This window comes from Callospermophilus lateralis, chromosome 10 (genome assembly GCF_048772815.1).
Source record: "Callospermophilus lateralis isolate mCalLat2 chromosome 10, mCalLat2.hap1, whole genome shotgun sequence".
NCBI lineage: Eukaryota > Metazoa > Chordata > Mammalia > Rodentia > Sciuridae > Callospermophilus > Callospermophilus lateralis.
In genome coordinates, this window is record NC_135314.1 from 12,431,027 (window position 1) to 12,446,308 (window position 15,282).

The following is a 15,282-nucleotide window of genomic DNA, read 5'->3' on the forward strand; positions in this document are numbered from 1 at the left end:
TAGTATTTCGGTTAGGATGGGTTAGATCATGTTGTTCTTAGAAGCAACCCTCAAAGCTCAGTGGCTTAAGGTACCTTCTCATTCTTGCCCTGTATTTGATGGAGGCTGACTGTGAGGTCCTTACACATCTGGAATCCTTGGGAGCCAGTCAGCCAGATCTTCTCAGACACACACTTTTAGGACTACAGGACAAGGGTGGGGTGAGCCAGACTTATTGTTGAGTAGTAACATGTTGCTTCCATTTGCATTTCATGGGTCCAAGTCAAGTGACATGGCCATGCCTAGCTTTAAAGGGGGCAAGAAAGCCCCCTCCTCTCACATTGCCAGAATGGGAAAAGCTCAAAATACCTAGTAGGCTACATGATGACCCTGTCCCTAGACATTTAGAGCAACTTCAGGACTCAGAGGTCAGGATTGGTTTGCATTATTATTAGAAAAGAACCAAAAAATATTTCCAAAATACAGAGTTGGTCAAGTGTGATATTTATCATAAATGGCTATATCTACCCTAATTTTTCCAAGCTTTTAGTTCTTCATCTATAAATTGGTCACCTGGGCCTCTTCCAGATGAGTATTTCTATTTCAAATTTTAAGTTCGTACCATGTATTTGACAGAACTTGTTATCAAGAGCTTAAGTTCTTTCCATTCGTTATTCAGCCTGAGAAGGTGGACGTCGACTGCTGCCTTCCCTTGAGTATTAAAGCAGGAGATGTGGTGTTTAGGCAGGAGACATGGCCTGTCCTGGTGGCACAGGTGCCTGTGTAGTTGTGGTATCTGGGTGCCCTTTTACCATGGGCAAAACACCAGCTCCCTCAATGTCTAAAAGTTCCTCATTTACACTGAGCTCTGCATACAAAGCAGAAAGCCTGTTTGGGGTCAAGACAGCAGCTATTTATCAAGCGGAGCCAGGCACTTTAGAGGACAAAGAAATGACGGTAAAGGGCCAAGCTTTTGAAACTTCCTTTATAGTCTTGTAGGATCAATTTTTAAAGGAAAGAAAAATATAAAAGATAATATTTTTTTAGTCTAGGTATAGAAAAATCATACTTGAAATTAGGGTAATGTATTATGGAAGAATTTTGCAGAAAACCTCTTTGAAAATATATGAGTATACACACATAAAGGAACACCTGTTGGAGGCAATGGCGACTTCAGCACACCCATGTCCTGCACTCATGGAAACGTGTATCTGCTTTTGCCTGTGTCTGTACTGTATACAGATAGAATCCTATAGTCCACACTCCAGCATGTCTGGCTTCCTTTTCTCAGTATTACGTATGTGAGCTTTCTCCTTTTACCAGTAGGTGGTTATGGATTCTTCATTCTCGGTGCCATGCCGAATTCCATTGTGTGATTGTACCATATTTTCATCTATTCTGTGGATGGACAGCTGGACACCTTCTAGTTTTGCCCTTTATAAATTATTACTATGCATATTCTGGTTGCCGAGTGCATTTTCTGGGTCACAAGGTGTCCATATATTCAACTGTAGCAGATTACGCCCAACAGTTTTGCAAAGCCCTTGTACCCACTTACTCTGTAACCAGCAGAACATAAGGCTTCTGGTTGCTTCAGATCTTGGCCAATGCGGAAAGATTTTAGTTTTTTCTTGTTTTTAGAAAATCATCTCAGTCAATTGTTTTTCCATCTGAGCTATTTCTTCCCCCTAAAACAACAACAAAACATAAAGGTGGAGAAAAATAATCCCACTTAACAAAATACCTGCTTCATGCTGAGATGCTAAAAGTTCCTAAGGTCAAACATGGTGCATGGTCCCAGGCAGGAGCAAGCTGGGTACTTTCATTGTATGTGGGATGGTTTTTCTTGTGTCATTTCAAAGTGATATGTAAGAAAAAGGTGTAAGATGGTGACCTTAAAGAGAATATAAGTATTAAAAACTTGAAGCAAATTTAATAGTTAAAAATGAGGCTCATGTGTAGACATGCGTCCCCGCCCCCACCCCTAGATTTCTCAACCTGCAGGTGTTTACCTGTGGCTCCCAGTGTCTTCATGTCCTCCCACTCTGTCCTCATAAAGTGATTCCAATCGCTTTGTCAGCCGGTTCTTCTGCTCTTCCTTTGTAATAGTGTCTAGATGATTGAAATTTCTTTATCCACTGGCGAATCTCTTTTTTTTTAGATTAACATAACCATTGCTGGATTAATTAGGTTTGTCCAATATGAGGTGGCTTTATTGCTAAACACCATTTTAAATATTTGATGCTGTTTCTTTGGTGGAATGCAGAATGGCAGAGATTTAGAAATAAAACAGATAGCTATAATGGTGACTTAACTAAAATTTCTGTTCCTTACCAGCTGGTGGGGTCCTGTTAGTAGAATTTTATTTGCGAGCCATCTCTCCAATGAGTCAGTAAACTGAAACAGTATGGTAAAGAAAAAAAAATAATAATGTTAGTGGCTACTTAGTACTGCAGTGGCCAAACAGACCTTTATTTAAGTGCGCTAACATCTGGTGTGCTAACTTTTGAGCAATTATTAAACTTCTGGGCTTAAGGAAATACTTGGAAAGGTCTAGTACATCCTCACAAATACTCATTGATTGTTCCTAAAGAATCATTAAGTTATTATGCATGAGCTGTCTCTCCAAAACTGTTCTGACTTTTGCCCTTCAGATCATCCCTGACTTACACAAGTCCCACTCTGAGGTCACCTGGGTATCAACCAACAGCTTAATGTTCCTCCTGAATAGCCCTGCTGGGTGTCTGTTACTTGAGGATGTCTCCCTAGGGCCCCTTAAGACAGTGCCTTGAGCATCTTCCCCAACTCTGGCTTTATGCTTAACGCGGGAGTCGAGCCTTTGAATCTGAGTTACAGTGGTACCGTGGGCAGTGATGTCCCCTGACCTCCAGCCATCACTTATCACCATCTGGTCCTCTCTGGAAACTGATTTTGCCCTCTGGACTCCAAACTGTGTAGAAGTTGCACAGGCACAAGTGAGTTCCGTAAATCCACGGGGTAGGCAGACATAGAAGCTTCATTCAGACTGACCCTTGGAGAGCGGTGGTGAGGAGGTGTGAACAGAGACTGACTTTCATTGATTCCTTGAAGGAGGAGGTCAGGTCTGCCCTGCCTATGGGGGGTGTCTAGACCCGACACCTTGAGTCACAAACGCCGCTTTTCTGGATGTGCACTGTTGGTTTCTGTTCACTTCCTGAGAGGTGGCTCTTCCTTCCTGCACCCTCCCCCAAACAGACCACCAGCCAGACGGAGCTTGAGAACTGGATCACCGCCATCCACTCTGCCTGCGCAGCCGCGGTCGCCAGACACCATCACAAAGAGGACACGCTCCGGCTCCTGAAGTCGGAGATCAAAAAACTGGAACAGAAGATTGACATGGATGAAAAGATGAAGAAAATGGGCGAGATGCAGCTGTCTTCCGTCACAGACTCAAAGAAGAAGAAAACTATATTAGATCAGGTAACCGTTCTTCCAGGTGTAGACCCAGGCAAACTCGTCAGGTCCTCACAATTTTTTTTTTCTTTCTTTCTTTCTTTTTTTTTTTTTTTTTGCCTCAGAGTCATGAAAAGTCCTGGGTTATCTGCTTGTCAGCCTGTCATCCAGGCTGCTAAATTCTTTATTGTGACTGTCAGTTTTCTCCACCCTTTGTTCACAGTTGATTGTTATGAGCTAAAGGGAACAATATTACATTGAATGGAAGACAGGAATCTAATAGAGGCACCTCCCAGCTCCCTCCATGGCATGTGATTCTAGGGGTCTGTGTCATTAGAAAGTCTGCAGTTTCCTTCCCCACTTGGAGAGGTTGACTTGGAGCTCAGCTGTGGTGGGGACTAGTTTCTGGCTCCTCAGTAAATGAGAATTCTAAATTTGGAAAGGTGAAGTGTGTTTTCAAAAATGTGTGCAGACATCCCTCATTCTTCACGGGGGCTTGGTTCCAGGATCCCTGGAGATAACCAAGTCTGCAGATGCTTGGGTACCTTATATAACATGGGGTCATATTTGCCTGCAACTGATGTACATCCTCCCTTATAATTTTAAAGCATCACCAGATTAGGATGATACCAAATACAATGTAAATGTTATGAGATAATTATTGCATTATGTAGGTAACTGTAACATTCAGTGACTAATGACAAGAAAAAAGTTTGTACATGTTCCCCAAAGATGCAGGTTTTTTTTTGATCCATGGTTGATTCTACAGTTGTGGAGCCCAATGATAAGGAGGGCCACTGTATATAATTGCTATATGGGCATAGGTATTACTTCATGCTAAAAAGGAAAGTTTTGGTAGAATAAACAAGGATGTTTTTGCCTTATATTCAGCTATTTTAAAATCAGTGATAGCCACCTGGTGGTGCTTTGAAATCTAGTCTTAATGCTTAGATAATAACCATGGGAATAAGTAATATTTAAGTAGTTGATGATATGAGCCAGCCCATGCCTTTCACATCTCTCTCCTATTCTTTCTATTACTGGATGAAACACACACACATTAAGATAAAGTATACATAACATAAAATTAACCATTTTTAAGTAAACAGTGGCAGCTAGCACATGCATGATGTTCTGCAACCACCTCTTTCTAGTTCCCAAACTTTTTTTTCACCCCAAAAGGAAACCCTACACCTGATAAGCATTTACTCCCCTCCACCTCTGACATTCTGTAAATGGATTTGCCTATTGGAGATGTTTCATATGAATAGAATTGCAACCTATGTGACTTTTGTATCTGGCTTCCTTTCACTTAGCATAATGTTTTAGAGATTGATTCATACGGTAGTGTACATTAGCATTTAATTCATTTTTTTCCTCAAATATTATTCCACGGTACATACATCACAATTTCTTTATCCACCCATCCACTGAAGGACATCTGAACCATTTGCAACTCTTTGCTATTGTGAATCATGTCACCATGAGCATGTGTGTACATTGGCACTGTACTTTAAGTTGAGGTGAAAAACTAGACATCACGCATTGTTCATTAACTGGACTGTCATCAAGAGCCTTCACTACCTGCCTGACTTTGTACTTATTCTTGTGTTAGTTTCCTTAAACATTACATCCATAGGCTGGTGTTTTTTTGCCACTTTGAAAAATGAAGGACCATGCAGTGCATGTCCCAGAGTCTGACCTTCTTTTGCATTTCACCTCCTGTCCTCTGTTCAATACCTTCCATCTCCTTCTAAAGCTCTTGGTCTCTTTGCCTCTGACCTTTAATTCACTTCAGTTTTCTTCACTTGCTCTCATGGAAAGCCACCTCTTGATAAAGCAAGTCCCTACATTTTTACTCCTATCTTGGGTGTGTAGTCTAGATTTTGGAGGTGATAGATGCCCCCTCTCCAATGCCCTTAAACATGAGATCTAGGGTAGGAGAATCACAGAGCAGCTAATAATATACTTTCTGGCTTGTCATACTAAAGTTGTGGCTAATAGGTCTTTGCTGAAAAAAACATATTTTAAACCTGAAGGTACTTGACGTTTACCCCTTAGGGTTATAATTAGGACTTTTACAACATGTAGATTTTAAGATTTGTATAGACTCAAGTTGTTAATGCTTGTTTCCCCTTTTTCTCACTTTGTCTTTTCCCATATTGTCACTACTGTAGATCTTTGTTTGGGAGCAAAATCTTGAACAGTTCCAAATGGACCTATTTCGTTTCCGCTGTTATTTAGCTAGCCTCCAAGGTGGGGAGCTGCCAAACCCCAAAAGGCTACTCGCTTTTGCAAGTCGACCAACGAAAGTGGCAATGGGACGCCTCGGAATCTTTTCTGTATCATCTTTTCATGCCCTGGTGAGTAGAAGCTAATAAATTTTTGAAAAATGTTCATCTGGATGCTTAGTCCTAAACAGGACCAGACAGGAGTCTCAAGGGTTTTGCTAGTTTACTGCTGTGTGTGGATTTCTGACATGCCCTCCCTTTGCGAACTTTCATTTGAACCTATTCAGAAATTTATTACTTGAGCCTCTCTTGATGCAGCCTAAACTTTTTTTTTGCGGTGCTGGGAATTGATCCAAGGGCATTGCTGATGCTGGGCAAACACTCTTCTGCTGAGCTTCATTCTCAGACCCTGAAAGGTGCTATCTTAGGAGATGTCCACTGTACTATTTATTGGTAGTATTTTAGGTAGTATTCGCTTTTGAACCCAAATACGTATTTATTTGAATCTAATAGAAATGCTGAGTGGTGGGCTTTCTTTCATGCATAAAGGCTTTTTCTCTCTCTCTCTTATTCATATTCACACTCATCATATTATTGAGCACAGATATCTTTGGAATTCTCCATTTATTTTTATCACCCATGGCCGTAAATACTGGATATGCTGGAGAAAGGCAAAGAACTTCCGTGATGTACTAACAGAACATATTTATTGCTTGAGGAAGGGAATTTTCATGTGACCTCCAGAGCAGCAGATTGTCTAGTTGTGTTGTGTGTTTGTAATCTGTAATTTCATGTACTTGCTAAATTGCAAACAGCTTTATGTACTTTTGGCTCCTTTCTGTTGGGGCGGGGGGATCACTGCAAGTAACATGCTTTTAGCCTATCCAAGTCGACACCCACTTAAAATGTACTGCACCTTAGTACATTTGCTATGGAATTAAATGTTAAGTTTCAGGTTCCAGAAACTGCTTTGGAAAACCTTAGCTGGGCTGCTCTTGTCTTGCCATGTCAGCTGTACCCTCAATTGAATTCAGAGCTGTAATTCAGTCAGAGGCGTTTGTGTTCTTTATAAATAGATTAGCGTCATCATTCAGATAATTAGGGGTAGATTTACATTTTTAAAGAAGTCTTAAACCAATTTCTGGACTTATTAAAACTGGCATCCTGATTTGTTCTGCTAATTACAGCTCTGCTCTCGGCCTTCCTGCCTACCTCCTCTCTATGTAGCTATTACATCTTTTTTTTTTTTTTTTTTTTAAGCAATAGTGGTACAAAGTGCTGTAATGAATAAGTCTTACAAACAGTTCTCAGTTTATGGCATGATCTAGGTCGGTTTCTTTGAGTTTGTTCTTCAAAAAAAGTGGATGAGAATTCTTTTTTACCTCCTTGTCAGAAGGTCCTCATCCAGGAAGCGTCTTTTACTGAGAGCTTCTCGTGTCAGTGTCCACAAAGCTCCCTCCCTTTTACTGTGGATTGATGAAATTTGGAGAAAATAACTTTGCATTCTACCAAAACTTGTATGCTTTAATTATTTTCGTCCATGCCATTGGAGCTAACCTCTAGGAGACGGATAAAGTGAAAGGCACTGTTTTCCTGCTCTGTAATTTATCTTAAGACCTCATTTCCTCCACCTCTGGGTTTGTGACCTGTGTGTCCTTTTCTTTGGGTGGCAAGCTATTAAAATTTGGCCTGTCGTAGACGAGCATAAGAGAGTTAGTGAGTTTTTTTTGTCAGTAATGTTAAAGAAAGATATTTAATTCCCTGTTTCTTTTTTCTTGCCATTTGCTCCAGTGTCACAAATCTCGGTACTTATGTGTCCTTGCCAACTTTCTTTTTCATGAGGAGTTTCACTTGAGACAGATCCAGTTAGGTGGCTCTGTTGGGTCTCTGTTCCTGCTCCTTGTGTTAGCTCTTAGGGAGCTTCCCGGGCAGGGAATTTTTCAGTCCAGATTTTGGACCCTGATTTCTTCCCTCTTCTTTTTGTCATCTGACCCCAGGGATCTCCCTCCCCACTCCACCCCCAGTCAAAACATTATTCAATTTAGCCTTTGTCCTGAAGTGTCTCTCTCTCTCTCTCTTTTTAAGTTAGAGTGGTGGGAGAAGGGGTGGGAGGGCAACAGGGCCAAGGGAGGGTTTGGAGCTACAATGGAAGCCCCATTCACTGGGGCAGCTTCTCTCAATGCTGAGTGATTTGCTGTAATTAACTGAAGGGTCCCCGCTGTACTCTTTGAAAAAAGGTTATCATTGTTCTTGTTTGCACAGATGAGCTGAATGATAGAGTAATCAGGTGCTGGCCACAAAGGGAGGCTTTGTCTGGGCAGATCATTGAGAAACTGTTGAGCTCTGGTCCAGTGTTCTTCTGCCAGCCTTTTTCCTACGTCCCTTTGCTCATTTGGAGTCGTTATTGTCTTGAGGGTAGTGGTTACTTTTGTGGTGTACAGGGCTCCAGTAGTTGTGAATAGTTGCTATAGCAACATTCAAACAGACTAGACTAAATGGTCAGCTGGCCACTCAGAATATTTGTAGGTGTTTTAATTTCTCCTTCATGCTCTTTTTATTCCCCAAAGCTGGAAGAGTTACTTTTGGACATCACCAAGCTACTTGCCCTTTGGCCTCTATTTATGTATTCAGTCAACAAATACATTTGACATCTGCCTGGCACACGTCAGTTACTATCTTTTTTTGTTGTTGTTACTGGGGATTGAACCGAGAGGTTCTCAACCTCTGTGCCACATCCCCAGCCTTTTTTATATTTTTATTTAGAGACAGGGTTTCACTGAGTTGCTTAGGGCCTTGTTAAATTGCTGAGGCTGGTTTGGGACAACCCTCCTGTCTCAGCCTTCTGAGCTGCTGGGATTCCAGGTGTGCATCACTGCACCTGGCCAGTTAGTGTCTTTATGATGAGGGTTATAGCAATAAACAGCAGAGGCCCTCTCCAATTGTTCATATGGGAGAGTTGGATAAGAAATAAGTGCATGCAGTTATGGATATGTGGAAGTAAACAGCATAACAGATATTCATACAGCCATCCCTCAGTGTCTGCCAAGGAAGGTTCCAGAATCTGGGAATGCTCAAGTCCCTTATAAAAATGATGTAGTATTTGCATGTAACCTACCTGCTGCCCATTCTCCCATATACTTTAAATCATCTTTAGATGACTTATAATACCTACTGCAGTGTAAATGCTATGTAAATAATTGTCATACTGGATTACTTAGGGAATGATAATGAGGAGGAAAGTCCAGACATAATGTTTAGTGCAGGTGAAATATTTTTCCTGAATAGTTTCTTTCTTTCTCCCCCAACCCCTTTTTAACCCAAGGGCACTTTATCACTGAGCCATGTCCCAGCCCTATTTATTTATTTATTTATTTTAAAATTTTGAGACAGGGTCTCACCAAGTTGCTTAGGGTCTTGCTAATTTGCTGAGGCTGGCTTTGCATTTGCAATCCTCCTGCTTCAACCTCCTAAGTCACTAGAATTACAGGTGTGCGCCACCATGCCCGGCATTTTTGAGTATTTTCAATGTGAGGTTGATTGAATTCATGGATACAGGAGGTTGACTCTATAGTACATATGTGAATCTGAACCTGGATTTTCCTGTTTATAAGTAGTTACAGAAACATGAGATCAAACAGGATTTTTTTTCCTCTAGAATTTTAAAATTTAGAACCATTTATTCAGTTTACCTTTGTTTACCTTTACCATGGAATGTGGTGAAAATAGGGAAGAGAAAATTTTTCCATATCTAATGATGCTTTTTGTTTTGCAAGTTTTGTTCCCCAGAATACCTCCAGAATTATCTTAGACTGAGATGAAGTCTTGCATTGGTGTCTTGGCTACCATGTTTCTAATGCCGTGTCTGGGCTTTTGATGTGCCAACCTGGGGACATGCAAGCTCTCTGCACTTCTTAATCTTCCTGTTTTCATTTAGGACCAAAAAACATCTCCCTCACACCCAGCAGAGAAGCTGTTTTGACTTGCTTTTAGCACCCGTGGGGTCCACTTGCCAGTCTCCTTGTGGGTTTTCTGTGTCTGAAGACCCTCAGAGGCGTGCCAGGTGGCCAATGTGCTGTCTCATCCCCAGCTGCTGCCAGCTGGCATCTGTCCTGTGGGAGCCACCCCCATGGGATTGAGACAAGTGGGTTCCAAGATCCCTCCAGCAGTGAGGGAGGGGTGGTTTCAATTCAAGTCTGACTCGCTAGACCTCCTGCCACGCTCTTCTTTGAAAGGAGAGCCTATGGGTGGCCTACTGAGACCTGTTGGCAGAGGTTCCCTGAAGTTCCTGGGGCTCTGCTCACAACCTGTAGGATAAAGGTCAAGCCTGGAGGTTGTGCCTGGAAGGACTTTAGGGCATCTTCAGTGAGATTTCGCTGGATCAGTAATCACAGTGGGAGTTTTAAATTTGGGGTGTTCCCTCCTGAAATGTTTCTCTGGGTGGCTGGTACCTCGCAAATATCTTCTTTAAAGAAAGAAAAACCGTGCAAGTTTTATTTGCTGTTCGCCTAAACATAGAACATGTAAGTTCTGGAAATCAGGACTGTGGCTTCGCCTTCTTCAGTAACACCGCTCCCTTCTTTCTTACGCTGCCATTCTTGAGAAGAGTTGCACCTGACATTCTAGATAACCCCATGGATGACAGACAGCCCCCTTCTCTTGAGGACCATCACTGGAAGCTGCAAAGAGTTTTTCTACTTATGTCCCATTGACAGGGAACCTAGTCACAAGGCCGTGGCCTGCTCCAGGCAAGCAAGTCAAGTTTGACTTCCTGGTCATGTGCCAAAGTAGATTTGGGGTTCTCTGGCTGAGGGAGAAAAGACAACAGGCACGAGGGTTGGGGGGGCAAATCTCATTTTGCGATAATTTTTATATTCTGGGAGAGCTAAAGAGAGGAGATTTAATATGGATTCACAGGTACCAAAGTCTGCTGTCTTTCTGCTAGTTTTGCTGACCTTCAGCACCATTTTTCTTTAGAATGCAGAAATAGCTCTGTAGCATTTGGGGAGACTCTGTAGAAAGCATGGCTCATTAAAATGGATGCTGTAGTTCAAACCTGTGACCAGAAGGACATCTGTTCTTGGAAACAACATATATTATTTTATGACTCTTTTATATATCTTTGCTGATGATTTCATAGAGTGATCGGGTCTGCCAACCTTTCATTTCCATTTTGAATCCATGAACAGCCTGAAAGTTCCCATGTGTGTGAGTCGTGGATAGACGCTTTGAGCGGCGGGCGGGGGGTGGGGGGTCATTGCTGACCGCTAAGAGGGAGGAAGGGTTTTGAAGGGCGGGACTAAGTGAGGACCTCAAGGAACAGATGGCCATCCTAAAAGATCTCTTATGCCACTTGTCCTTGCTATCATTAGGTGGCAGCCCGTACAGGTGAAACTGGAGTGAGAAGACGTACTCAGGCCATGTCCAGATCTGCTAGCAAGAGAAGGAGCAGGTTTTCTTCTCTTTGGGGTCTGGACACTACCTCCAAAAAGAAGCAGGGACGCCCCAGCATCAATCAGGTAAGTTCTAGAGTGGACGGAAAGGAAACCTGCAGAAGGCTTCTGTGGCCACCTTGATGGGGGCTGTGTGTTGTTCCTTTATTGACACTGAGTGCTACTTACAACCAACTAGTTGACATGAAGTTAGTCATGGAGACACTTTTAATAGATAATGTACACCCATAACATTGAACTCTGCTATTAGTCTATCTCCCACCTGCATCCTCTCCAAACCGTGGTTAATTATAGACCTACTGAAAGTGCACAATTCATCTTGAGTCTTCAGAAAAAAAAGCAGGGCTTCCTTGATGAGGAAGCCAAACGGGCACCTAAGGACAGGCTAGTTCAGCAGCCAGTGGTGCGGGCTCCAAGGCCGGCTTCGGGGTGATTGGATTATCTCTTTGCCCTTGACTTTCTGGGGTTGACTTGGAGTGGGCACTTCTCTGCTTTTGGGAATGAGGAGCCAGGAATCTGAGAGTGCACACTTACCATCGTGACCCCTCCTACTCAGGGACAAGGGGTGGAAAGGGATCTCAGCCCAACCTGGATGGGTGCGGTGTGGGCCCCCTCGTAGCCATACACTGTGGCCCTGTTCTTCCCCACTGATCTTGTTGCTTTACTAGCCAAGGCCACTCTAGATTTTAAGGACTATAGGACCCTGAGTATTTATAGTCTTTTTGGAAGAAGGAGAACATCTGATTCCTGGATGGATAAGAGGCATCAAACATTTGGGAAGTCATGAACAGAATGCCTATGTGACATATTCCCACTGTGCCCTTACACAAAGTGGGAGGACCTTGCCTGGCTTGATAGGAGGATTCCCTTAAGAACAAAGTTTGAAAGGAGCTCAATCCTGATAGCTGATGTGGCCAGCCAGCAGTGGAGATGGAGCCTGCAGGAGACCAGATGAGCAGAAGATGAGGGACTGTGAACCTGAAGGATTTTCAGTTTGCCCTGTGGTCTTTGAGGAGAGAGTACATTGAGTTTGCTCCCATGGGCTCTGCTCTTATATGAATCTAAAAAATAAACTGGAAGTCAGTGGCTTATCAGAACAGTCACACAAGATTTTGATAGTTCTCTGTAAGCCAGCAAGAGCAGGATATGAACAATCAGCGTTTCACCCATCCTTTTGGGAAAATTGGGTGTCGTTTGGCCTCCATCCTGTGTCGTTACAAATGATTCACTCAGACCTGCTATACATATGGGTCAGGAACTCCCAGTTGGACTTGTGTTTGATCAAAATTCTTAATTCATGTGGTTCTGCTTTTTTGGCCCCAGGTTGTTGGAGCTCATAGCTCTTGAAATATGGGATTGGATTTAAATAAATTCGAGAGAATGTTCTCAGTTTTTTTTCCCCCAAATCAAAAGGACAATGTAATGTCTTATAAATAATTGTGATTTTTTTTTCTTAAAGTAAGAGTTTTTAAAAACTTCCTGCTTAGCCATGAACATTCTGATAGAAATTTACTCGTGATTCAGTACTTTGAAAGAGAAAAAATGTCCATGTTTCTGTAGTCTACCTTTGCATTGGAGGAAAAGCTTATTCTTAATCATGTCCCAAATTATCCTGATGATACTTACTTATTTTAGAGCCAATACATAAAATTCCTTGTGTCCATGTGTTGGGGTATTGACTACCTACTGGTATTGGTACCCTATTATGGTTTTCATGGTATCTTTAAGTTAGCAGGATTCATTAAATTTCAAAGAATAGGCAGTTCTCTATTTTCCAAAAAAAAAAAAAATTTTTCAGACATTTTGCAGTAACAAACTATAAATATCTTCTCAGGTCTTACTTCAGAAAATAATAAAAGTAAACATTATTCTTTGTAAATACCTGATCAGGTATATAAGGCAGAATTCATTCATTGTGAATGAATCTAGCTATTTTCTTTTGCAAGTTTGTTTTCTTCAGATTTAGAGACAAATTATCCAGATCTAAAAACAATTTATTTTTGTTTTGTTTGTGTTTGAATGGTTAAAGGGGTGGGAACATGGCTTTCACAATCTGGTACCATAAATGTGTTACTTGCTTTGGGATTTGGTGTAGGAGTATCTGAAAATTACTGTAATGTTCTTTCATAACCTTGTCCATTGTCCATGCTTCATTCGCCCCATTGCCCGGGTTTCTTCTGAAGATGATACTTTTGTATATGCAGGTGTTTGGAGAGGGAACTGAAGCTGTAAAGAAATCTTTAGAGGGAATATTTGATGACATTGTTCCAGATGGCAAGGTAAAAATAAACACGTGTTCCTTTTCTAAAAGTACCACCAGTACATCAACATGTGCACGATGCATGGTTTCTCGGGCTACTAAAATTAAGTAGACTCAATATGAAAAACTGAAATAATCAGTTTTTTTTGAAAAGTTATATAACAGGCCAACGAGAGATGGAAAATCATTTCATGTTTAAAACTTGTCGATAAGAACATTCTCCTGCTGACATAACATTTTCCAGACTTATCATTTGATGTGAAAGTTTCCGACTAGAATATGAGAGGAAATTTGAGTTCTGAGTTAGCTGAATATTTTATGTCATTGCTAATTCCTTTTTATGTACAACTTCTATTCCCAGGAGGTAAGTTCTTATTGCCCTCACTGTGCCCACACATGCTATTTTGCTTCCATTAATTCCAAAGAAATGTTCCGATAGTATGTTCTTTTTAAAAAATGCATCTGCCTCCCAAGTCAAGTATTCAATTAAAGATTCACAGACTTGGTTTAACCTTGCACTTGGGTTTAATAGGGACTTTTAAATGGCTCTGATTGAAAGTCCATAAAGGTATTGATTTTTTTCCCCCCCTTGGCCACATTTTTCCACCTCTAAATAAATGGACATCTCTAGTTTTCCAGACCCTAGTAGTCATACCAATGGCCTCTTTGGGGGTTTTGGTGTTGAGGACATTACCTTGGTAAGATTCTCTGGTTCTCTGACTTCGGATGATGGAATTCATCTCTGGGTTGCCAAGCAGTGTCAGCAGTGGCACGGCCCCATATTCTAGAAGGAGCCAAGCCTCAGAAACCAGAGTGCAGTAGAGAGTTCTGGCTCTGGGCGGGAAAGAAAGTAAAGTGACAACAGGTGGCTTTTCTTTCTTTTGTACTCAAGCAGTTTGTGGATTAGGACATACTGGAAATACAACTAGGCCAGATGTGATGGTGCACATCTGTAATCCCAGTAGCTCGGAGGCTGAGGCAGGAGGATCACAGGTTCAAAGCCAGCTTCAGCAATTGAACGAGGCTGTAAGCAACCTAGTGAGACTCTGCTTCTAAGTAATATATGAAAATGGCTGGGGATGTGGCTCAGTGGCTAAGCACTGATGGGTTCAATTTCTGCTACCAAAAAAAAAAAAAAAATTCCAATCAGGGTCCTCTCATTGAGCATGGGTATTTGTTGTGCCTCTCTGTAACGCAAGCACGGTTTTTGATATTTAGCTGGTCAGCTCTGATTGGCCAACTCATCTAACACATTATTACATATTTTTAAGGATGGTATATCCTCTCCCACACAGAGAAGGTGGAAACTAATGGTTTTTTCCTTTGGATTTCTGTTTAGCTTTCTGGATTTTTCCAACTTTCCAGAACACCTCTTTATTTATTCCACTTCGTGGATAGCATGCCTCATTCTCAAAGAGCAGTTTAGCTGCAAAACTTGGGCTAATCCAGTGCTAAGGGGCACTTTTTTGATGTGGCACGTGGGAGCAGCATTGGAAGATTCCAATTATAGTTAATGGGATGGAGTCAAGTTGATTGCTTTTTGACAGCTCTTTCCCTGGGGTCCAACTTATCTGTGAAAGCAACAATGTTCAAAGACAGAAATCATCTTCTGCAACTGGGCTTAGTTTAGTGCCCTTTACTGAACCATTTCCCCCATTCTTGGATCCTTTTTATGTATGGAAATCATTATGTTACCACCTCTCAGCCTGTATTTGGAAATTTGTTCCTTCTTGTAATTTTCTGATATGGTCTTGTTCTTGGTAATTTGTAGACATGTATTTACCCACCAGTGGCCTGGTTATAAACAATAATGAAGGCATGCTACTTGGCATATAAACTGTTGATATCATGTTTACATTGCTAAAATCTAACATAATTCATTCCTTCGTTATTTCACTGGGTTCCTAACATTTCATCAACTTTTGGAGCA

The 15,282-nt window shown here is 41.6% G+C and overlaps 1 protein-coding gene across 3 annotated transcripts in view; it reads left to right on the forward strand.

Annotated features, from left to right (window-relative positions):
• Tiam1 (TIAM Rac1 associated GEF 1) overlaps window positions 1–15,282 on the forward strand; it is a 362,213-nt gene that overhangs the window by 268,559 nt on the left and 78,372 nt on the right. For all 3 annotated transcript variants that reach the window (XM_076867146.2, XM_076867149.2, XM_076867147.2), the window contains 4 exons: window positions 3,214–3,438; window positions 5,589–5,774; window positions 11,012–11,158; window positions 13,297–13,371. In XM_076867146.2, the coding sequence (XP_076723261.2) occupies window positions 3,214–3,438; window positions 5,589–5,774; window positions 11,012–11,158; window positions 13,297–13,371 (633 nt within the window). The remainder of the gene's footprint in view (window positions 1–3,213; window positions 3,439–5,588; window positions 5,775–11,011; window positions 11,159–13,296; window positions 13,372–15,282) is intronic.